The sequence below is a fragment of the Neofelis nebulosa genome, chromosome 3, assembly GCF_028018385.1.
Source record: "Neofelis nebulosa isolate mNeoNeb1 chromosome 3, mNeoNeb1.pri, whole genome shotgun sequence".
In the NCBI taxonomy this organism is placed as follows: Eukaryota; Metazoa; Chordata; class Mammalia; order Carnivora; family Felidae; genus Neofelis; species Neofelis nebulosa.
In genome coordinates, this window is record NC_080784.1 from 43,896,019 (window position 1) to 43,921,024 (window position 25,006).

General features: G+C 35.0%; 1 protein-coding gene and 1 long non-coding RNA gene across 2 annotated transcripts; one reads left to right on the forward strand and one right to left on the reverse strand.

Annotated features, from left to right (window-relative positions):
* Window positions 1-398: 398 nt before the first annotated feature.
* On the reverse strand, window positions 399-14,556 carry IDO1 (indoleamine 2,3-dioxygenase 1). Its single transcript, XM_058720592.1, has 10 exons — window positions 14,413-14,556; window positions 10,982-11,077; window positions 10,746-10,865; window positions 7,350-7,468; window positions 6,186-6,200; window positions 4,568-4,667; window positions 3,905-4,022; window positions 2,786-2,837; window positions 1,972-2,120; window positions 399-995 (listed from the first exon to the last, which is right to left on the reverse strand). Exons 1-10 carry the CDS (start codon window positions 14,509-14,511, stop codon window positions 640-642), a joined length of 1,224 nt encoding a protein of 407 aa, XP_058576575.1. The 5' UTR covers window positions 14,512-14,556; the 3' UTR covers window positions 399-639.
* LOC131506706 (uncharacterized) lies at window positions 11,952-23,994 on the forward strand. The gene is made up of 2 exons (XR_009259101.1): window positions 11,952-12,086; window positions 23,326-23,994. It is a non-coding gene; the product is annotated as an uncharacterized LOC131506706 (long non-coding RNA).
* Window positions 23,995-25,006: the final 1,012 nt, after the last annotated feature.

Sequence of the window (25,006 nt, forward strand, 5' to 3'; positions counted from 1 at the left end):
ACACTCTTAGATTATGTTATTAAATAAATTCATGCCAGATTGTGCGTGTCGGATAACCCCAGCCTCCTGAGAGAAATTATATTTCAAAGGTGACCTTGTTAGCCCACAGTAATTTATTCATGAATTGATTCATTTATATATTCATTCAACAGGTATTTGCTAGGTATGTACTAAGGTTGGGGGATGCATGGGTCAGTAAAAAATAGGGTGTCCCTGGCATCGGGAAGCTTATCATGTAGTAACAATGCAGACAAGGGCACAGGTAATTATAAACAAGTGTGATATTACTGTAGGGAGAGTAAAGGAATCTATTACCCATGGTTGAGGGTAGCAGTGTAGACTGGGTTTCATCTGGATGAGTATTTAATTATAGTTATGAATAAAGCAACTTTTAGACATTTTATTATATCATATCAATATTTATTGAATGTCATCATTTTAATTACAATAAAATATTCTAATTTTATTATAATTCTATTCTTACAAGGAAGGAACAGATATTGGAAAAACACTTTGAAATCTTTTATAAGTACTATTAAAAATTTGTGTATTATTAATTCGTGGGTCTGATACAATGAGCAATATAGACATATATAGATATATATAGACATCTTGGTCTTTACGAAATGCCAAGTTACATTAGTCAACGTTCAGCAGGAATTTCTCAGTTGTATTTCTAACACTCTTCAGGAAAGTCATGACACTAGTGCCTCCAGTTCCTTTATTTTCTGGTTCTGATGTGTCTTCAGATGTTGAGTTTGCCTTGTGCTTGTTCCTTGAAGGAATCACGATGTACTTGGCTACTATTTTCAAATGGTATTTTCTCAGGTCAGCCATAGCTTTCACACATTCATTATAATCTGCCTTCAGTTTAGCATCACCTTTTGAAATAACAAACTCACGGACTGAGGGGGCTGACTCTAATGACTGGAGAAATTTCTGGTGAGCTAATGGCATATATTCTCTCATTTCCTGAAGGAATTTGAAAGAAGATTCTGAAGGAACAAGAGAAAGATTAGTTAGTAGGGAAACCAAAACATTCCCCAATCTAGGGGAGAAGGTCAGAGTGAGGTCATTGTGGGTGGGAGATCACAAGCCACCACTAAAACATGAGGCACTGAGTTCACAACCACCCTGTTAGAAGACTACTCGTCTTGATCTAGTAATGGTAATTATTGTAATACAGCCTTAATTCTGAAAGCCCCATGAGCTGAACTCATTCTTTCATAATAGAGTTTTTTGCTCATGTGTCCTTTCTCACTTCCTACTGTATTTGATCCTTCTAAAAAGCTGATGATACAGACAGGGTGAATATAATCTATACTTGACAGATCATGACACAGAGTCCAGGAGAGTTTAAGGGAGAACTTTTAAATAAATGAATGAACTATTAACCAAGAAGTTCTTACTGGAGCTTCTCCTACCGCTACAAAGAATATAATGGATGTGGTTCATATTTCAACTTTGGGGCATCTTTAAAATTTGAGCTGCTGGAAAATAAGACCTGCTGGAAAATCTGACCAAGAGCAATGTCAAGCCTCCCCTGTCACTGACATCTCCACTTCCCCAACTTCAACTCACAGTCCCATCTCATTTGCTGGTGACTTTCTCTTTCTGAATCTGATCATACATTTTCAGGACATGTGCTATGGGCTTCATCACAGCCAATTAGGCCTTATATACATGTTCAAATTTCAAGATTGAGAGGGTGATGAACTTGGGTTTTGGTTCTGGCTTCACTGCTTTCTAGCTGGTTAATAAGGGGTTTGTCACTTAACCTGTAAAGAAATTTAAAAGTTCCTGCTTGGTTGTTTGTGAAAGGGGGTGATGACAACAAGATCTTGCCTTACTGATTCTTTGAAAAGTATCAGATAGGCTCAGATGAGATGCTGATGGAAAGTTACTTCTTAGATGTTAAAACACTATTGTATTAACATAGGAGATTATTATTATTTGTCATTATCCACTCACCTTCACCAGAACTCTGCTGGATGCCCAGCAGAACATCAAAGCACTGGAAGACGCTGCTTTGGGCTGCACTACCCCCTGCAAACTTCTTTGGGGTTTCCCAGACACCTTCATACTTCAGACCCTCTGGCAGCAGGGGGTTGCCTTTCCAGCTAGATGAGGAAGGAAAAAAAATCATTATTTAGATTAATTGCCAAATTTTCAGATATAAAATTTTATAACAGAGGGTGAATGGAGAGTGACATGACATAGATTTCATTATTCTTCTTCCACACTTCCCTCCACTCATGTTCATTTTTGAGAATGCTAAATAAAATGTTTCTGAGAAAATTTGGCATAAGGATTCTATAAATGGAAGCTTACCTTTGCATTGGAGAAAATATCATTCTGTTCTCTCTTTTTAATGTTTATTTATTTATCTTGAGAGAGAGAGAGAGGTGGGGGAAGGGCAGGGAGAGAGGGAGAGAGAGAACCCCAAGCAGGCTCCGTGCTATCAGTGCTGAGTCTGATATGGGGCTCGATCCCATGAACTGGGAGATCATGACTTGAGCCAAAAAGCAAGAGTCAGGAGCTCAATTGACTAAGCCACCCAGGCACCTCCATTCCTCTTTTTTAAATGACTACCTTTCCTGTCCATAGTCGAGTCCATGCCTGGCCAACTAATAACAGAGAGAATAGTCTATTCTTTCTCTACAACATGTTTTTTAAGATATGAATTATTTCCTAAACCCGATGGATAGTGGGGATCATCAGTGGGAATTTGATGTGTTATGATAAATGTTTAAGAGAAAACAAACTCAGGTGTAAGACTACATACCCAGACAAGTATATGCGAAGAACATTGAAAAATGTGTTTGGATCCACATATTCTGTAAAAAGATAAGGTATGTTAAATTAAGCAGTTATCAGAACCATCACAGGAGATCAAGATATTGTAAATAACTGATAGCGGGTTTCAGCTTAGGCTGCAGGAAAGGCATTAGGTCCATCTGTGCAGAAAAAGTCCCTGAGGAGAAGCTCTCCCAAGTGAGCCTCATGTCCACTGAACAGGGTCTACCATAGGGCTAGCACACAGCTTATATCAAAGAGCCTAAGCCCACATCAGACTCCTCCTAGGGAGACCAATTAAACTGCCAATGTTTCTTTAAAGCTATTTCACATGCTTACTGCCATGAGATAAACTACTTACATAAAGAAAGAAACAAATCTAAATAAAATGAAAAGCAGAAACAACAACCCCAAGAACCCTGTGGGTTTGTTTCCCTGCGGATCATCCCCATGTCTCTCTTCCCAAAGCTTACTAACATTTTTTATCTGAAGGTCTATTTCTTTCCAATGACCAATCATCAGTAACTCAAAGCCTAGGGATACACTGTGACATATTTGTTGAAGCTGTCCGGCAGAGCGCATTTTTTTTTTTTTGGTAGACCTTTGTTTATATACTTTTTTTGGTAATTGCTGCTTTTTTTTACCTGTTAATTTTGTAATAACTTTTGAGCTCAGTAGCTTTTCTCTGTTGTTTCTTACTTAACTTGTGAAAAAGCAGAATTCTTAGGGAGTTCTTATCAAGCAGAAGCTAAGTATTTCAGAAATTAAAACAGCCTGAACCTTAAGCAACTGTCTCCATGGTTTTCAGTGGGAGGCTAGGACATTTCTGACAGTTAAATAATTACCTGGCTTGCAATTCTAGCTTCACAATTTACTATATATGTAACCTTGGGCCATTTATCTTATCTCTCCAGTAGATTACTTTATCTATAAAATTAATATAACGAAACCTATCACAGGAAACTATAATAATTTAGTGAGATAAAGTGAAAACACACCCACTTAAGTGAGAGTTTTTTTTTTTCTATTTGTTTAACAACTCTACGTTTCAGGTAATCAGAAACTTGTGACTGCCAGCCTTGAATGTTGCCTGGCATACAACACTTGCCATGAATTTGTTTAAACTCTTCCTGGGCTTGTTGCAGACAAGAAGCTATGTAACGCAGTGCCCTTTGCAGAGTATTGTGGTCCTCACATTTTACTGCATTCAATAAATCAGGAATTACCTTAAAAAAAAAAAAAGATAAACATTTAAGATTTCTTAGCACTAAATATTGGCGTAGAATAAACTTCTTCTAATTCTTAATCCCCAAATTAAACGTGGGATTTCCACTTCTTTTGTTTTGGTGAGTACCCTCTTATTGTTTGACTTAATTTCCTTGCATTTAATTAAGCTTGGGTGTATTTTTATTTATTTAACATTTAGAGATAAGTTTATATAGTTTTATATAGTGTTATTTCTAATTCTAATAGTCAAAACCATTAGATTTATATCACTCTGTGATCTAGTTCCAATGACAACTTGCATTAAAAATGTATCTCTTTTTTTGAGGCTTCAAACTTTATTCTAAATGCATGGGTCCTACGCTTTATATTTTAGATGAGACACAAAAATAAATAAAATACTTTTTTCTACCAGATGATCCCTTATATCCAATTAAATAATTGAATGCTCTATTCAATCAAGATAAAGTTATTTCATGCATAATATAGAATGATTGCTCTGCTTATGGAACTCAAGATACAAATTTGCCAGTATGGATAGACTTACTTTGATTGCAGAAGCCGCTGCTATTTCCACCAACAGAGAAACCAGGAAAAATCCTTTACCGCAGTCTCCACCAGGAAACGAAAACAGAATGTCCATGTTCCTAAGAAAATAAGTCAAGGGAGTCAAGAATTTAGCAAAAATACTGGCGTATTTGTTTGAGTGCTTTGTAGTTTTCAAGTATTTTAATTCTATTTTAGTTTCAAAATAATCTTGTGGGATAAGTATGCTAGGTTTTACTATATTACATTGTTGGGAATATGAGTGTTAGGTCCATCGTCTAAGATCTAATGGTAAATTAAGCTGAGACTTTAAATTCTATTTTAGAATTTTGGCACCAGAAATTCCAAGACCATTTCTGTTTCTTTTGTCTCATTAATTTTTCACATGCATGTATATTACCATATTTATAGATTTATACATATTTGATGCTTATAGAGACATCTGTGATGTATAATTTTAAGCAGGTTTTGCTTTAAATAAATATATTCATATCTATATTTTTATCTGTGCACCTGATTCAATTTCTCAGTGGTTTACTTGCCTTACAAAGAAATTGGGAAATTCAAATAATTGATTATACCATATTTTCTTTCTTAGTGAAGTTTCACACTAGTGCTACCAAGGATTCAGTATCTGTATATCTATGAAGTTCATGGTGGTTAAATTCATAGTCTCCAAAGCCAGACCATTTCTGCAAGTTTACTTGCTGTGTGACCTTGACCTAGATATTTTATGTTTCTGCCTCAGTGTTCTCATCTGTAAAATGGGACTGATGATACCATCTTCCCATGTAAAAGCCTTCCATAGCTGTCCACTGATCTGAAGATACTATTTAAACCCCTTATCATAGCCAAAAGTCCTACATAATCTTTTGGCTAAATTTATTTCTTCCTCCCTTTACCACACTACTACTTGCATCAGTCACTACTCATCAACGACACTAGCCTTCCTTCAGTCTGATAATACATCAAGATTTTCATCACTTTGAGGCCCTTACTCTTGCTGTATCCTCCACTATGAACACTCATTTTTTTCTTGTAGCTAATTCCTTCCTACTCACTCTTTGGAACTCAGCTTAAGTAACCTGCTACAGGAATTCCTTCTTCATCCCTTTTATTTGGTTAGAGCTCCTCTTGCCCTCTTCCTAATCAAGGAGCAATTTACATAATTTGCCTGTACCACTTTCCGCACCAAAGCAGGCTTATTCCTATGATATTTACCTTTGTTTCCCTAGCTTTCAGCCTCCGCTCAGTACATAGATCAAAAATAGTAAGGATTGGGCCAAAAAGAACAAGTTTATGTTTCTGGCCACTGAGATTATTAAATCAAAGACACACAGATGGATGTGCATTTTGTATTTGTGCATTTTTAATTACATTTTATATATGCAGGTGTTATTTTTGCATGTAAATATAGCTATGATATCAAGCAGGCATGGTCCTATGATAGTCTGAGATCTAATTAAGGATTGGGATTATTTGCTCTTTAAAAAATTACTTGAGTTATTTTTTGCCTGAATTCAACTGGTCTCTTAAAAAGTACATTTGGATGATACTGATAAACCTATATTTACTTTGAATAAAAAATAATCCTTAGAATAAAATGATCAAATACTTACTCATAAGTCATGGGCCTTATGAAAGCAGCCATCAAACAGTGGGCCAGTTGGAAAAGAAAAAGAAAATCAGTTAAAAACTCAAACAGTGGTTTTGAGTTATTATTATTCAATTTAATACTACTGATCTATCAAAGGTAAGATATAAGTAAAAAAAAGAAAAATATATATGTTTTTAAAAAAATATTTATCAACTAGGCATTGCAAATACTTAGGACTTTTTAAGTAAAAAAAAAAAATTAAATATTCAAGGAACACAGAAGGTTAGTCAAAACTAGTCATTCCTAATAAGCTTTTCTAGATCAAATCCTTTCATTTTATGGTTCCTGGGTCTACAGTACTCCTCTGCAGAAACACACCCAGAGCCCTGGGACACCCTATGTCTCTTGTCCCCTTAGGGTATCAAATCCCACTGCTAAAATGATAGCAGGGGCCTAGTCCCTCAACAGGCTGCACTGAGAGCCTGGGCATTTTCCTTTCCACTGCCGAAAATGTGTTTACTCTTAACTGGAGAGATAAACATTAAAGTTGTAGAATCTCCGAAACATGTTACCCGTAAAAAAAAAAGCCAGACACAAGAACACCTGCTCTATAATCGCACTAATATGAAATCCAATAGCAGAAAAAATTAATTTTTAAAATGACCAATCAGAATGTGTGTACCTGGAGGTAGAGAAGAGAATTGAATAGAAAGAACCATAGAGGTGATATTCTGTATCTCGTCACAGGCTATCCATGTGTGTAGAACAGTCAAAATCCCCCAACCGAACAGTCAGGATGGCACATTTCATTGTATGTTAATTATACACCTTTCTCTCTTGTATATACCAGCAGAGGAAAACATACCCCCAAGACAGAGAAGAAAGCTGTGCTGCTGAAAACTGAACCAATGACTGACTCCCTATTGACATAAATAGCATGCACTTCTTTAAAAAATAATAATAATGTTTATTTTATTTTTGAGACAGAGAGAGACAGAGCATAAGCAGGAGTGGGGCAGAGAGAGAGAGAGACACAGAATCTGAAGCAGGCTCCAGGCTCTAAGCTGTCAGCACAGAGCCCGATGTAGGGCTCGAACTGCTCAACCACGACACTCAACTGACTGAGCCACCCAAGTGCCCCAAGCATGTACTTCTTTAATTCCTGCTATAATCACAATTTACGTACCCATTGGGATCCTTTTTCTTCCAGTTTGCCAAGACACAATCTGCATAAACCAGAATAGGAGGCAGATCCAGCTTCTTAGACAGTTCACAGTAAGGAACAGCAATATTCTTTGGCAAGACCTAATTAAAACACAGTATTTAGTATTAGCCTTTGAAGTATCTTACCTTTTTCTCTGCTTTCTGGGTGCCAGAACATTAGCTGTTCTACATCATGGCATTCTGAAACCAAACCACTATAATTTTCTCTTCCTCATTTCACAACTTAGTCCTGGGAATTATTAAATGTTTATGTTTTAGATGTGGGTTGATGTGGACATAATCTAGTCAGAGAGAGAAAAAGGAGGTAAAGGGTTCAAGGAACAAAGGATGTATCCTTGACTTTCCAACGGTCTGTGGTTACTTGTAGTCACTTACTTATTCACTCATGTGTCCACCCCATGAATATTTGTTGGGCAATTCCTCTATGCAAGAAATTTTTCATCCATAGGAAATACAAGGATAAAATCATGCTCAGTTTCCTTTGTTCTCAACTTTTCTTTTCCTGAGCCTATTACTCAGGATTCTGCTCTGTGTTTGCCCACATTCTAAAAGGCTCCTACCCCCACAGGGCAATCCTGATGGGCAAGCGCTCTCTTAAGGTGCCCATTGTTGCCACTCATGCATGCCATGTTTTCCAACTGCTCTATTAATCATAATGCTGACCTTTTATTCTTTATCTGCCTGATTTTATAACCAGATTGTCCCATGTAATAAATTAAGATCATCCTTGTCATCAGCAGCCTATGGCTGGAATATGTGTGGCTCATCTGGGGTAGTAGGAGGTGGGTTACGGTGGAAGAGGTGGCATGACAATGTGGCCCACTCAATAGTTCTGAGAGCTCAGGAGAGCTCTAACCTCAGTAGCTTCGGATTAATTTAATACACCTGGAGATGATGTTTTAACAAGACAAAATGTTAGCATGGTAACATTGGCTATCAAAGCCCTTGCAGAACTTATGCCTCTGGAAAGTGAAACATTTTGGTTTGCAAATGATTTACGTTTGTTTCTAAAGGAAATTTCTGCCTCTTTCTGATTTAAAGGGAAGATCAAAGGGAAACAAAAGGGAAGGTGCTTAATTGAAAAATTAATTTGAGATGACTTGGAAAAAAGAAAGGAAATGTTCAAACCCATCTTAATCTATTAAGAGACATTTACACAGCTACTAAGAAACTCAGATGCTAATTTCTAACCCATTCTCAAGCAAAATTTGCCTTATATTGATATATCTTATTTTTTATCCATTTGTTTTCTTTCCTCACTTCATAGTTGTATATATATGTGTGTGTGTGTGTGTGTATGACTATTGACAGTATGTGTACACACACACACACACACATATATATATATAATATATATTTCCTATAGTTTCCTCACTTCAATAGTCATATATATATATAAATATATATATATAAATATATATATATAAATATATATATATATATTTAAATATATATATATATAAATATATATATATATAAATATATATATATAATTTTCTATATATATATGTATATACATATATATGTGTATATGTATTTGTTGCTGGCTTCTAAAATCCTTTTTAGAATAATGTGGTATATAAAAACTAGATAAATTAAAAATATATTTTTATTTTTATTTTATAATTCTGATGTCCAGTCTGGTAAATTTATTATCTTTTTTATTATCCCATGTACATTCTGGTCTCCATATTTTTTGCTAGTCCTCTCTCTTTTTTGCTTCTCTCCTCTTTGAATAAGCTGTATCAATCTTTTTTTTTTTTTTTTTAATTTTTTTTTTCAACGTTTTTTATTTAGTTTTTGGGACAGAGAGAGACAGAGCATGAATGGGGGAGGGTCAGAGAGAGAGGGAGACCCAGAATCGGAAACAGGCTCCAGGCTCCGAGCCGTCAGCCCAGAGCCCGACGCGGGGCTCGAACTCACGGACCGCGAGATCGTGACCTGGCTGAAGTCGGACGCTTAACCGACTGCGCCACCCAGGCGCCCCGCTGTATCAATCTTTTAAGAAGCAATTCAAGTCCCACTTCTTCCTTGAAACATTTCATTATTATACCAACTACTATTTAACTCCTCTGGACTCTCATACTTCTCCACTTAGCATATGCTGCCCTTTGTTATTGATGATCTTTCATTTTGTTTTGATTTATTTACTTATTTTGAGAGAGAGAGTGTGCATGTGTGCGTGAGCAGGGCAGGTGTACAGAGAGAGAATCCCAGGCAGGCTCCACTCCGTCAGCGCAGACCATGAACTCTGAAATCATCACCTGAGCTGAAACCAAGAGTTGTAGGGTTAACTGACTGAGCCACTCAGGTGCCCCTATTGATGATCTTTCTATACAATACCTACACATTTAGCTAGACTCAGATTCTAGCAAGTCTAGTGGGGCTGTGTGCTTAGGTTGTAAGGCTAGAACTAATCTGAAACTTTTTTGTGTCATCACAAAATTTATATATGGTAGTCTGATAATTATAAAGAAGTAAAAGGTGTTCCCATGATTATGCAGAACACATTTTCCCTTTTGTTTACATATCAGAGGATGACTTATCACATAGGGGAACTATATGTGTCGTTTTGTATTTAAACAGGATGTGGAAAGACAAGATAATAATTCCAATTAAATTGTCAAAAAGGAAAAAAATCATTAAATGGCAGAAGGTGCTTCTGGAATCTATTTTATCTCTTTCTTGTCTAAAGATCAGGTATTACAGTCAATTGGTTTCATGTGATTAGGATTTCCAGCTAAAATAAAATATGGTATTATTTCAAATCTAAAGTTATCTACTGTTGATGAGAGTAGAGTGAAACCCATATGTTCTTCCATGTTGACAGATTACATTTACATTGATGTAAGAGAGCACTTTGGCATTAAGTAGGAAGAGTCATAAAATGTCCATATCTCCCAAAACTCATAAAGAGAGAAAAAATTTAATTTTCAAATATATTGATTATAATGTCATTTACAATGGCAAAATATTAAAACAAGTACAGTATTTGTAAACAGAGGATTGAATAAATAAAGTCCAGTAACTCAATGAAAAACTATAAAGTGATTTTAAATGATGACTAGCATGATTATGTTGTAACTAAAAAATGCTTACAATATAATTTAAGTGAAAGACTCAGGACATATGTCTATATCCACAGGATGGAGCAACTGTGTTATGTAAGTGAAAGATTAAAAATCCAATAATGATAGCAGCTGGCATGTTAAGTCAATGAAACATTGTCTTCTTTTTATTTTCTGTTAAACAAGCATCACCAAATTTAGTTATAATAGTTTTAGAATTATTTTTATGTTAAATGTAAATTGGATGTAAATTGTCATATAGCATAAGAAATACCAGGAAATCTCCAAACCTCACAAACATCTTCACCGCCTTGGTTCCACACATACGCCATGGTGATATACCCCAGGACCAGATGTGCAAGGCGCTGTGACTTGTGGTCTTTGAGGTCATCAATACTGAACATTTTTAACTGGGAATAAAAAGAGAGATTGACTCAAATCAACATGGGTGACATTATAGCTTTAAAGCCAAGTGAAAAATGTTAAGAAGCTCTAACAGAAAGATGAATGTAATGCCTTTCCAAACCTTCTCAACTTCTTTACGTAGTTCATTTTTCTCAATAAGTTCAGGCAGGTTTTTAGCAATGGAAATCCATTGATCATAAGGGTAAGGTAGTTCCTCCTAGAAAAAAAGAAACGGGACATTTATTTCATAGTGAAAATTTTTATGAAATAGTTTTGTATCTGATTCATAGTCTGTCTTGCCTGTAGATCAATTCTGTGTAATGCTGTCCTGACAAACACTTACCTGTTCAGTAACCCCAGTCCTTGTATTGTTACCTGCACACTCAGAGCTCAAGACTTCTTCCTCTCCTCCAGCACTCTCACCTGCTCTTTTACACAGGCTACCTCAAAAGTTCCACTAAAATCATCCTGATTACTCCAACATACACTTAGATCCCCAAGTATAAATCCTGTGTATTATACCTTCACATTGTTAAGTAATTTATTGTTATCTGCTATTTATTTTCTCTTCCTGGCTAGATTCTAATTTTTTTTTTAATGGAAGAAAATTGAGATTTCTTAGATGTCAGTAAGTAGACTAGGCACTTTGCTCAATAATTTCTTATTTAAATATTATAATGACCTAAAAAGTTGACTGTTATCTCCATTTCATGAATAAGGAAAACAAGGCTCAGTTTATGAGATTGTTTTGTACATATAGTTCATATAGTTTATTGTGATTGAACTTTTAAGTGTTTCCAACTTTCAAAAATCAATGCTCTTTCTTTCCTTTTTTTTTAAAAAAGCTTATTCATTCCTCATTTCTAAGAGAAAGAGAGAGAGCACAAGCAGGGTAAGGGAAGAGAGAGAGGGAGGGAGACACAGAATCTGAAGCAGGCTGCAGGCTCTGAGCTGTCAGCACAGAGCCCAACATGGGGCTTGAACTCACAAACCGTGAGATCATGACCTGAGCTGAAGTCAGATGCTTAACCAAATGAGCTACTTAGGCACCCCTCAAAAATCAATGTTCTTTTAACATCTCACTACCCCATTTGATGTTAAGGATTTTATCATGCTTTTAATTTTGTATTTCTTACAGAACCTTGGACAGTACTGGACTTGTAAGAGATGCTGTACCTATATGTACCAATTGCTTGCTTTGGTACTATAGGCTTATATTTTTCCCAGTAAGTGCAAATAAAATCCAAACAAAAGTGTCTCTTTGGATCTTATCATATTTATACTTTCATGTCAAAGGAAAACATGTAAACAAAAGACCTAGACACTGCCCTGAAATGAGCTTCAACTTCCCATATGCTCTTTCCCCATGCCTTTCTCATTAAGCTGTTTCCAGATATGTTCTTGAGGTCATCAATACTGAACTATGGGGATACAGCAAAAACAGAGAGATTAACTCAAACCAACATTGATGAAATTTTAAGCTTCAAAACAATTAATATTATAAGTAAGCTAGAAGACAAAAAGGCAAACGTCACATAAAATTCAAAGCTTCAAAACAATTAATATTATAAGTAAGCTAAAAGACAAAAAGGCAAACATCACATAAAATTCAAACATTTTCAGGGACTTCAGATAATTGGCCAGTCTTTGTCTATTAGTGCAGATTTTTTAGCAATGAAATATGCAAGCAGTATATTCACTAGATAGTCACCTCTCTGGTTTCTCTGAAACTCTCCCTAACCACACAAATGCTATGCAGTGGTGTTTTTAGTAACAAATATATATTACATATATACATATATATATATGTATATATGTAATATATATATTGTTGTTGTTGTTCTGCATTTTACTCTGGAACACTGCTGAATTTTTGGTTTTTACTATTTTCCCCAAATAACAGAAATATTTTTTGTTGTCCTATATCGTGATTAACATCCTTTTGACAGAACTTTTAACAGATGCAAAAATTCAATCAATAATATACTTCTGTTTCAGATGCTTAATGGTATAATATAAATTAATTAAGAATAACACAGAGGGTCATCAACTTCTGCTAGATTAGAGAATGTATTTTGTATCTATGTGTAACTAGAAGACATTATTTTCTTTTGGAATAGAAATTTGATTGATGATAAAATATGAAATGAACATTGTGAACTTATAATTTCTAGGAAAGATCTTCAGTGAAGAAATAAAAGTAATGACTAATTTGTTCTCCTTGTTTCAGAATATGATCTAACTTCCTAAACATCTTAAGTAGTAATTACTACTTTTTAAGTAGTCCAGGAAGAGTTTTGTTTTGTTTTTGTTTGCTTTCATTTGTTTTGCTTTACCCCTTGGAATCTGTTCTTAGAGCTCCAAAACTGCCACGATTGTCTTAATTTTTAAGAGAATTTACTCTGGGAGAAAAATTATATATAGAGTTTTGCAACTTCTTGTTGTACCATTGATAAGTACATTTCCAAAATCATCTTATCCTGGCACTGCAGTGTGCTTGTATGGAGGGGGAGCAGGTCTAAGTATTAGTGATTTGTAAATACAAAGTGCTTTAAGCAATGACATTAGTGGGTTTGTTGTTGTTTGAGAGAGAGCATAAGCTGGGGAGAGGGGCAGAGGGTAAGAGAGAAGGGCTCGATCCCAGATCCCAGGAACCTTGAGATCGTGACCTGAGCAGAAATCAAGAGTTGGATATGTAACCAACTGAGCCACCCAGATGCCCCTACAGGATGTTGTTTCTAAGTACAGTTAGATTAGATCTCTAACTAAAAATATGTTTGCTTCATTTAAAGATGCCCTCTGCATGGCTTAAATTTCTCATCAGGAAAATGAGGTTAATAACATACATACTTTTTAGGATGGTTATGAAGGTGGAGTAAGTTAGTATTTGTAAATTAACGATGCTATATAAATGTTTGTTATTTGAAATAGATAATAAGATGGTTTTCCTGGCATTCTTTGAAATACAACTTTAAAAAAATGTAGTTTTAAAGACAAACACTTACTCTACATGTCTTGCTGTTTGCAGGCAAAGTTTGTAAAATTTTAAAAAAAAGGCAATTCAGACTCTCATCCAAATCTTACACTTAGTAGCAACAAGCAGTATTAATACAACACAAAATTGCTTGATATACCATCTCAAAAACCTAATCAAAGTAGGAACATGTACTTCACACAATTTAAGGTATTATCAACCAAGAAAAGGGGTTCCTTTGACATGGATCATTTATTACTTTGTTGTTGTTTTTTTTCAAAATGCCCCCCCAAAATGCAATTGCATTAAGCCAAAATACTTCTATAGTTTCCTTATTTCATCACTTACCTTATCTGTGTAAGGTAAGAAAAAATGGATTTAAGACTCAATCTCTAGGCAGAAAATTTTAAGGAAGTTAAGTATGCACCATTTATTAAAATTCTGCTCTACTTTTGGCATTGCTTCATCCATTTGTTCAGTAAAAATTACTGAACCACATTTGCTCAACAGAAGTTAACTTGCTCAGGTAAGTAATGATAAGAAAACATTTTTGCCCATACATCAGTTCTTTGTCTTACCTGTGGAGTTGGCAGAACGAAGCCCACCTCTTCATCTATATGGTATTCTTTCAAATTTTCCCAAGAATTTTTTGTAGGCAATATCCTATTGTGTGACATTCTTGCAGTCTACTTCTCTGGTCCTCGCAAGGAGTTTTCAGAGCATCTATTTATTATAGAGGTTGCCATAGCCAATGATTGCAAACTTACACACGTAGGCAGCAAGAAATGACTTCCACTTTTGGAATAGTTTCATTTTCTTTCTTTGTAATTTGATAAACAATAAAACCACAAAAGCATCTCTATTCATCATATGAAGAAACTGAAAGTTTATGGTACTATGAAGTATTTGTCACTGGGAACACCATTCGTTTACTGTCATAGGGAATGTGAGAAAGAAACTGAAATAAGAAAAACCATGAATATAGGTAACTAGAAAAGTACATTTTTTTATGGAAACGTTTAAATCTTTTTATTTTTATTTTTTTTTTCAATGTTTTTTATTTATTTTTGGGACAGAGAGAGACAGAGCATGAACGGGGGAGGGGCAGAGAGAGAGGGAGACACAGAATCGGAAACAGGCTCCAGGCTCTGAGCCATCAGCCCAGAGCCTGACGCGGGGCTCGAACTCACGGACCGCGAGATCGTGACCTGGCTGAAGTCGGACGCTTAACCGACTGCGCCACCCAGGCGCCCCTAAATCTTTGAAGTAAGACAATGAATTTGACCAAGGCTAAAGTCCTAAAATACCCCTTCACTGTTACTATCATTGGCTTTCCATTAAGTCTCTAGGGTTCTTTAAACACGGTAGTGTCTTATTTCAGCAGCCATGAAATGTAAACCATGATACATTGAACTAATGTAGGCAATGATTGTTGTAGAAAAAAATGGAAGCAGGTGAGGAATTAAGACAGTACCTCTTGGGGCACCTGGGTGGCTCAGTCAGTTAAGCGTCAGACTTCAACTCAAGTCATGATCTCAACCTTTGAGGGTTTGAGCCCCGTGTCAGGCTCTGTGCTGACAGCTTAGAGCCTAGTGCCTGTTTTCGCATTCTATGTCTTCCTCTCTCTCTGTCCCACTCCAGCTCATGCTCCGTCTCTCTGTCTCTAAAAAATAAACATTAAAAAATTATTTTAAAAATTAAAAAACGAAAGACAGTACCTCTCTACATGCCCATTTTTCTTATTCAGTCTTTTATCTGTGTTCTCAGTGATACAGTTCTTTCTTCTTCATATTCCTTAGAAGTAATTTTTAGGAAGACTTTTCTGTATCTCTACTATATTTGACTGCTAAGGACTGTTGAACCAATAGTACTTCACATTTGGAGAGTTTGTAATATGTTAAAAGTTTGAATAAAGGATAAAACATCCTGAAAATGTTTCTTCCAAAATGCAAATTAAAACTGCATTTGGCAAGTTCTTTGGGGTGCATGTAGTTCTGTGGTCACTTACAGGCATTGTTTGATCTCACTAATAAAGCTGAAGGAAAAGGAGAAACTGTATTGTTCCTTATGATGATCAAAAGGAGAAATGAGGAGTTAGTGTGCAGTACATTGTAAGAATGCAGTTTTGTCATCCAGCTTATGAGTACTTGAAATAACTTCCTGGTACATGACTCTGCATTCTAGAATATTTCTTACACTATTCTTTCCCTTGAATCATGGATTCTTTTTTTTTTTCTTTTTTAACATGTAGTTTTACAAGAATATGTTCTCCTTATAATAAAACTAAGGGAAATTGAAACTAAAATTACACTGGAAAACACATGGTTTCAGAATGAATAATCCATGAGGCTGATATTTTTGAAACCAGGCCCAAGGCAAAAACACAAATAAGAATATCGTGTTGGATTATCATAACTACATGGAAGGCAAACATAACCAAAACAATTTTAGGAATTGGAGAATGTGTGTTTATTCCTATGATTTTTCACTCTTTTTACCTGGATTTGTTTTCCATCGGTGAGTCAAGACAGATACATGTAATGAAGTTTTAGATAATTCTATCTCAGAAAAGTTTCTGAGGCTTGATGTTTTTTAAGAAGCATGGTTTGATACTTCTTCTTGACTCTGCTTGTTTATTAAATCCATCTTACCTTCGACTCCAGAAACAGTAATATTTTAGCATCCTTTTCTCTCTACCTATTTATCTCTACCTTCACATTTTAACCCTTTTCATGTTTTCATATTTTGGAAACATTTTCAGTCCTCATTTATCTTGATTTTTCTTCAGCAATAACCACATCTCATTGAAAATTCCTTTTCACAAGGGGTCAGAAAAGCATCTTAATCGTACTATCCTCTATCGATTCTTTATCTTTTCCTATATCTTTTTACCTGTGGCCAGGTCATTGTGAAAGAAAGCTCCTGAAAGTCAAAACTCAGCTTTTTGCTCCATAACCTCCCAGCTCTGACGGATACGAATCTGACTGCCTTGCATATATCACTTGTTTGATGACTTGGCTGAACTCTTGTATGTAGTGATTGTACTGCCTGGGTTATCTCCATAGCTATAAAGTACATTTCCAATTGCCTGGTGAACATCTACATCTGGAAATCCCATTTTTCTTTTCACTGAGCACAATGCCAGAACTATTATAAATAATAATAAAAAAAGAACTATTATGAATAAACCTGCAAAAGAACTTTTATCCAGGACGATGATAAACAAATTTGTTCCCTCACAACATGCTACCATATATACTAATCCAAGTTCCTTTTTATTATTATGTTATGCTAGTCTATGTAGAGAGTAGCTTTGTTTTAAAAGTAAAAGAGGTTTCAGCTAAAAAAAAAGTTAAGTGACCTAGAACATATAAGAAGAATGAAGAAAATTATTGAAATGCCAATATCCACTGGCATTTACCATTAATATTTTGGTGATTATGTTTTCCACTGTTTTTGGTTTACATTAATAATATCCAGGGGTGACTGGGTGGCTTATTCAGTTAACCATCTGACTTATGCTCTGCTTGTGATCTCGTGGTTTGTGAGTTCGAGCCCCACATCATGTACTACACTGACAGTGCAGGGCCTGCCTGGGATTCTCTGTCTCCCCTTCTCTCCTTGCCACTCCCCCTCTCATACTTTCTCTCTCAAAATATATAAATAAACTTAAAAAAATAAAAAATAAAATAAATAAAATTTAAAAAATAATATCCAAATTTTCCTGACCACTCACTTGTGTCAGGAATTTTCTTAAAACTGTTCATGGTAACTAATTTGACATTTATTATTATCTTATGGGAAAATGCTCATGATAACCCCCAAAAGAAATTAAGGTGATTCAGGATATTTCTGTCCCTCTAACATAGCTGTATAAATAAGAAGTAGTGCAGACTGTGAGGCAAATAGTATTTTATTGTATCAGAGTTCTCCAGAGTAACAGATCCAATAAGGAGATAGATAAATAGATGGATAGACAGATGGATAGATAGATGATAGATAGATAGATAGATAGATAAACAGATATCAAGAAATGGGCTCTCGTGATTGTTGGGGCTAGGAAATCTGAAATCTGGAGGGCAAGCTAGAAAACTGGAAACTGACGGGATCTAATGTTGCAGTTTACTGGCAAAATTTCTTTTTTAGAAAAACTTAGGTTTTTGCTCTTAAGGTCTTTCAACTGATTAGATGAAGCCCACTCAAATTATCCCACTTAATTTCTATTACTTAATGCAAACTAAGTATAGGTATTAAATAATCTACAAAATATCTTCAAGACAACTGTGATTAGTGTTTAACTGAATAAGTGGGTACTATAGCTAAGCCAAATTGACGTAAAACAAATTATCACAAAGATAAAAGGGGAATACTTCATAACACAAAGTGTTTAACTTACCAGGAAGATACGACAATATTAAATTTTTTATACATTAAACAACATAACCTCAAACCGTGTAAAGCAAAAACTGATGTAGATGGAACACAAAAGACACAGACACATACCCACAATTAGACTGCAATTTTTTTGTTTTTATTTAAAATCTCACTAACAGAACAGCTAGTCCCAAATCACTAAATACATAAGCAATTTTAAAAACATTAATGAACTTAATTAAGATTAATCAAGATTAATGAACTTGATCTAATTAAGATATATAGATTATCAAGCTCATCAATTTCAAAATACATATTGTTTACAAGTACACTGGAAAATTTACAAAAATTTACCATATAGGTATGTGCAGTCCGATAATCAAATCTGAAAATTTTTATAAGATTAAATCCTACAGAAAATATTTTTTAACCCAGGTAAAATAAGACAAGTAAATAACCAAAAGTTCACTGGGAAATCTCTGTATGTTTGAAAATTAAGACATAGGTTTATATAATTCATTGGTCAAAATCACCATCAAAATAGAAACTAGAAACTATTTTTACTTGAATAATGGTTTAAAAAATGATAAAATTTCTGGAATTCAGCTAATGGCTGCCTGAGAGGGAAGTGTATCATCCACAATGCATAAATTATTTTAAAAGAAAGACTACGCATCCATCTCATGATTTTGGAAAAATAACGCATTATTCTCAAAAAAGTAAGAGATGTTGTTACATAAAAAAAAAAAAAATTACAAAAAAGTGAGATATGGTTGTTACATAATTATAAATAAAGTTATGAATGAAATAACAGTTACTCACATTAAAGTCTGTAAGCACACTTGACCGCTATTTTTTTCAATATTTAATTTCATATGGAAACAGGACTTCATATAATTCATATACAGGAAACTACATAAATTTTGTTAGAGTCATGTTGTAAATGGAAGAGAGACGCCCCCTTGTGGGTTCTTTAAGGATAATTTCCAGCGTGGCAGTGAAATCACTCTGAAAAGCATGTAAAATTAAAGGATTTATTATATTCACAGGTTCTAAAAAGGGAGGCACAGTAGGCTCAGATGGCCACCCAAAGTCACCAAGGGCCCAAAGTTTGATCATAAGAAGAAGCGGAGGAATGTTCTATGGGCAATGGGCAAATACCTTTATTGAGGCTCATGGGTGGGGTAGTTTGTAGTGCCCTGGAAGCATTCACATTAGATAATTTGAATGTAGCAGAATCAGCGTGGAAAAGAGGAAAGGGACAAAATACGGAAGTCATCATGAGATTTATTACTTCAACACATATGTTGAGGATGGGTACCCAGAAAAGGGAAGTAGCTACATAAAAGTTCAAAACAAGCAAGGGCGGGGTGGTGCTGGCACTCAAGGAGCCAATGACAGAACAAATAGATGTCACACAAGATGAATAAAATTTATTATCACATAGATTTTTTTTTTTTTATTAAAATTTTTTTTTCAACATTTTTTATTTATTTTTGGGACAGAGAGAGACAGAGCATGAACGGGGGAGGGGCAGAGAGAGAGGGAGACACAGAATCGGAAACAGGCTCCAGGCTCCGAGCCATCAGCCCAGAGCCTGACGCGGGGCTCGAACTCACGGACCGCGAGATCCTGACCTGGCTGAAATCGGACGCTTAACCGACTGCGCCACCCAGGCGCCCCTATTATCACATAGATTAAGATAGAAAACATTTACATCATTCAGAATGTTCCCTTTGATTCTTTTCAATCCCCTCTCACCCAGAGTCAGCCACTATTTTGATTTTTATCACCATAGATTAGTTGGGTCTGGTCTTAATACAAATGGAATCATACAATATGTATGCTTAGGGTTCTGGCTTCTTTCACACAACATAGTGTTTTGGGGATTCGTCCATGTTGCATTATTAAAAATGTTTTTCTTCTTTTCATTACATAAGCATACCAATTTTGTTGTTTAACCATTCTCCTTAAACCATCAATAAACATTTAATTTGTTTCCAGCTTTTGACATGTATGAGTAAAGCTTCTATGAACATTGGTCTAAATCTTTGTGTAGACATTTGAGTACATTTTTCTTAGGTATTTGGCTAAGGGTGGAATTGTTATGTAATAACTTATTAGAAATTGCTACATAGTTTTCCAAGGTGGTTTTCCAATTTCCATTTTCATCAGCATAATGAAATTTGTTGTTGCTTCACATTCTCAGCAAAATTTTCTTTGCTATTTTAGTAGATGTAAGTGATATCACATGTGGATTCAATTTGTATTTTCCTTATTATAATAACTGCTATTCACATATCTTTTCTGATGTGCCTATTCAAGACTTGGAAAGCTTTTTTTTTTTTTTTTTAATTTGATTTTCTTTTTATTACTGACTAGTATGAGCTGTTGATTGATTCTGGATACAAATACTATTTCAAGTATGTATACTAAGAATATTTTTCCAATCTCTGGTTTGTTTTGTTTTGGTTTTGGTTTTACTTCCTTAATGATGTATTTGATAAAGAATGTTTAATTTTAAAGATTAATATATCAACTTATTTTTACATATTTGGGACATTTCAGTGTTATGCTTAAGAAAACTTTGCTTACACCAAGTTCAGGAAGACAGTTTGTTTTCTGCTAGAAAATTTTATAGATTTTGCATTTTATTTCATGATTCACCTTCAATTAATTTTTATATTATTTAGTAAAAACCTTTTCCTTTCTTTCTTTTAAATTTTTTTGTATATAAATATTCTGTTGTTCCAACACCATTAGTTGAAATAAAATTTTTTTTTAGTTTTTTTTAGTGTTTGTTTATTTTTTTTAATGTTTTAAATGTTTTTATTTTTGAGACAGAGCATGAGCAGGGGATGGGCAGAAAGAGAGGGAGACACAGAATCCAAAGCAGGCTCCAGGCTCTGAGTTGTCAGCACAGAGCCTGATGTGGGGCTCGAACTCACAGATTGTGACATCATGACCTGAGCTGAAGTCAGATGCTTAACCAACTGAGCCACCCAGGCGCCCCCTTTTTTTTTAAATTTTTTTAATGTTTGTTTATTTTTGAGAGAGAGAGAGAGAGAGAGAGAGACAGAACGTGAGCAGGTGAGGGGCAGAGAGATGGAGACACACAATCTAAAGCAGGCTCTAGGCTCTGAGCTGTCAGCACAGAGCTTGACACGGGGCTGGAACCCACGAACTGTGAGATCATGACCTGAGTGAAGTTGGGTGCTTAACCAACTGAGCCACCCAGCTGCCCCTGAAATAAATATTTTTTAATGGATTTTTTTGGCTATTCCAGATCCTCTGCATTTTATTTTTTGAAACTAGAATCAAAACCTCCTTGGTTATTGAATCTCATTGCATTGAATCTTTAGGTCAATTTGCAAAGAAATTTTATCTTATGTTGAGTCATGTAATTTATGACTATAAATATAACTCCATAAATGTAGTTATTTGTTCAAGTTGTCTAAAAGTTTTTTGGTTAGCGTTCACTATGGAAGTCTTGAAAATTGTTCTATGGTATATTTTTATAGATAGTAATCTCCTTTAAATTCATTTTCTAACTGGGGCGCCTGGGCGGCTCAGTTGGTTGAGCGTCCGACTTCAGCTCGGGTCATGATCTCACGGTCTGTGAGTTTGAGCCCCGCATGGGGCTTTGTGCTGACACCGCAGAGCCTGGAGCCTGCTTTGGATTCTGTGTCTCCCTCTCTCTCTGCCCCTCCCCCACTCATGCTCTGTCTCTCTCTCTCTCTCTCTGTGTCAAAAATAAATAAACATTAAAAAAAAATTTAATTCATTTTCTAATAGATGTTTCTGGTATCTAAGTACAATTGATTTTTGCATATTGTTCTTGACCTTTTCAAATTCACTTAATTGTTCTAACAAGTAGTTTCTATGCTCTTTTAGATTTCCTGCATATATAATTATGTCACATGCAGATAAAGACAATTTAATTTCCTGCTTTCATCTATTTATCTATCTAATTTATATCAATTAATTCCTCTAAGATGACAATGTATAGAATAGATGAGGGCCTACACACACACACACACACACACACACACACACACATACTGTATGAATACTATTTGCTTATTGAAGAAGTTTTTTTCTATTATGAGTGGAATAAATATTTTTTAATCTTTTTCAAACGTCATTGAACATGTTTTGAAGTCCACAGAGAAAATTATATAGTTTTTTTACTTAATGCTTTTAATTGGAATGATAGATATATATATTTTTTAATTTATTTATTTATTTTGAGAGAAAGAGAGAGAAAGAGCATGGATGAGAGACAGAGAAGGGAAAGAGAGAATCCCAAGCAGGGCTCCATCCTATGAACTGTGAGTTCATGACCTGAGCCAAGACAAAGAGCTGGAAGTTCAACCAATTGAGCTACACAGGCACCTCTGTAATGATAAATTTTTGAATGTTATAAGTATCTTTCATCCCTAAGCTAAATCTGTCTTGGTCATAATATATATATTTGTTTAATTTGTTTCTTTCCTTCTTTCTTTCTTTCTTCTTCCTTTCTTTTTTTCTTTATTTCTTTCTTTCTTTATTATTCTATTTTAAATTTTAATTCCAGTGTAGTTAACAAACAGTGTTATATTGGTTCAGGTGTACAATATAGTGATTTAACAATTCCATATATCACTCAGTGCTTAATAAGATAAGTGTATTCTCATGATATATTGTTCTTATTATATATTGCTAGATTTAATCTGCTAATGTTTTGTTAATTATTTAAAATTTTATGTCCCGGAGGGATATTGGTTTCTAGTTTTTTTTTTTTTTCTAGTTTTCCTCCTTTCTTTCTTCTTTCTTTCTTTCTTTCTTTCTTTCTTTCTTTCTTTTTCTTTTTGGTAATGTCCTTGCCAAATTTTGATATCAAGATACATAGGCTTTTTAAAAAAAAAATAATCCTTTTTTTACATTCTCTGAAGGAGTTTGGGTAAAATTGATGCTATTTTGCTTTAATTTTTTATAGAATATACTAATTAAACAATGTGGGCCTAAGGGTTTATTTTATGCAGAAGTTTCAAATTACTTTATTTCACAAACATAGGACTATTCTAATTTTCCATATGATGTTAGGTCAGTTTGAAAAGTTCTGTTTTTCCTCAAAGTTGCTGTATCTGGATCAGCAAGAGGCAAAAAAGGAAACCTGGACCCTCCTTCTCCTCACAGACATGCTGATTCAACAACATGGACCAATTTCTTTTGTTAGAAATCCAGAAACCTGTTGAAAGGCTCTTGCCACTGAGATGATAGGGACAAAAGCCAAAATGAATAAAATGGCACCTTACTCATAATCTCTTCCTCCTACTCCGTGCCACACAATCATGAGAAAAACCAGAATTCCCAGCTTCTCCCTAAGAAGGGAAGGAGAAGACTGGACCATATGTCCAAAGTTCAGACTATTTAGGGGGCTGCCCAAGGTACCAATTACTGTACTCACTAGGAGCACTGATTGGAAAAGGGCCCAGGTCTGGGAACACTGAGAATATAGTCCGCGGTTTGAATTAGCACGCTCTATTAGCCAAAGTTCTTCCCCTGGTTCAGCACTGAGCAAGAGAGAACACCCAAATCCTTCCTTCTCCCTGGGAAGGGAAAGAGTCGAAGCATGCAAGAGGGAAAGAGAAAAATAAAACATATATCTAACATTCAGACTTTCCAGGGAGCTCCCCAAGGGACTGGTTTTTGTCTTGCCTGTCTCTAAGTACGGACAGGATATAGTACACTCTGGATGCCTGGGGACCAGCGTATGCTGCTTCTTCACAGGAACTACAAGATAACAGACACCAGAGGGAGCAAGATATCATAAACTCCTGAAAAAATAAACCAACAAATTCTTATAATTATGAATTTACATGGACAAATTTGGAGAAAAGACACATCCACCAAAAACTTTTGAGAGGCCCACCAGAATCTCTAGCTAGGGTAATTGGTGAAGGTCTTCCCATATATGAAGCCAGTCCATAGAAACTAAGAAAAAGCGCTGTTTTTTCAAATAGGCAGATACCCACACTGTTGAGGGCATTAAACACACACACACACACACACACACATACACAGGAAACAAAAGAAAACACCAAAAGAAAAAGGGGTTTCATTACCCAATAAAGAATTCAAATTATGATCATAAAGATAATGAGTAAGTTCTGGAAAACAATTTATGAATAAGTTAGAAATTTCCAAATAAAGATAGAAAAAAATACAGAAATTTTGGAGCTGAAAAATAAAATAGCCAGACTGAGTAATTCACTAGAAAAGTGTAATAATAGTCTTTATCAACTAGAAGAGAGAGTCAGCAAACTCGAAGACAGGAAGAACATTTGAAATCATCCTATCACAGAAGCAAAAACAAAAAAAGAATGAAAAGGTGTGAAGAAAGCCTAAGGGACTTCTGTGTCTTCATCAAATAAAGCAATACATGCACTATAGGAGTCCTAAGAGGGAAAGAGAGAGACAGAAAGGACAAGAGAGCTTATTGAGAAAAATAATGACCAATGCCTTTTCTCTATTAAGATGGTCGATCATGTGTTGTATTTCTTTCATTTTGTTAATGTGTTGTATAACATCAATTAATTTGCACACATTGAAACATCTTTGTTCGAAGGAGTGAGTTCCACTCAGACATGATGTATAATCCTTTTAATGTGCTGATGAATTCAATTTACTACCATTTTATTAAAGACTTTTTCATTTATATTCATCAAGAATATTTTCCTGTAGTTTTCTTTCTTGTGTTGTCTTTCTCTGGCTTTGGTATTAGTCTGATACTTGCCTCACAAAATGAGTTTGGAA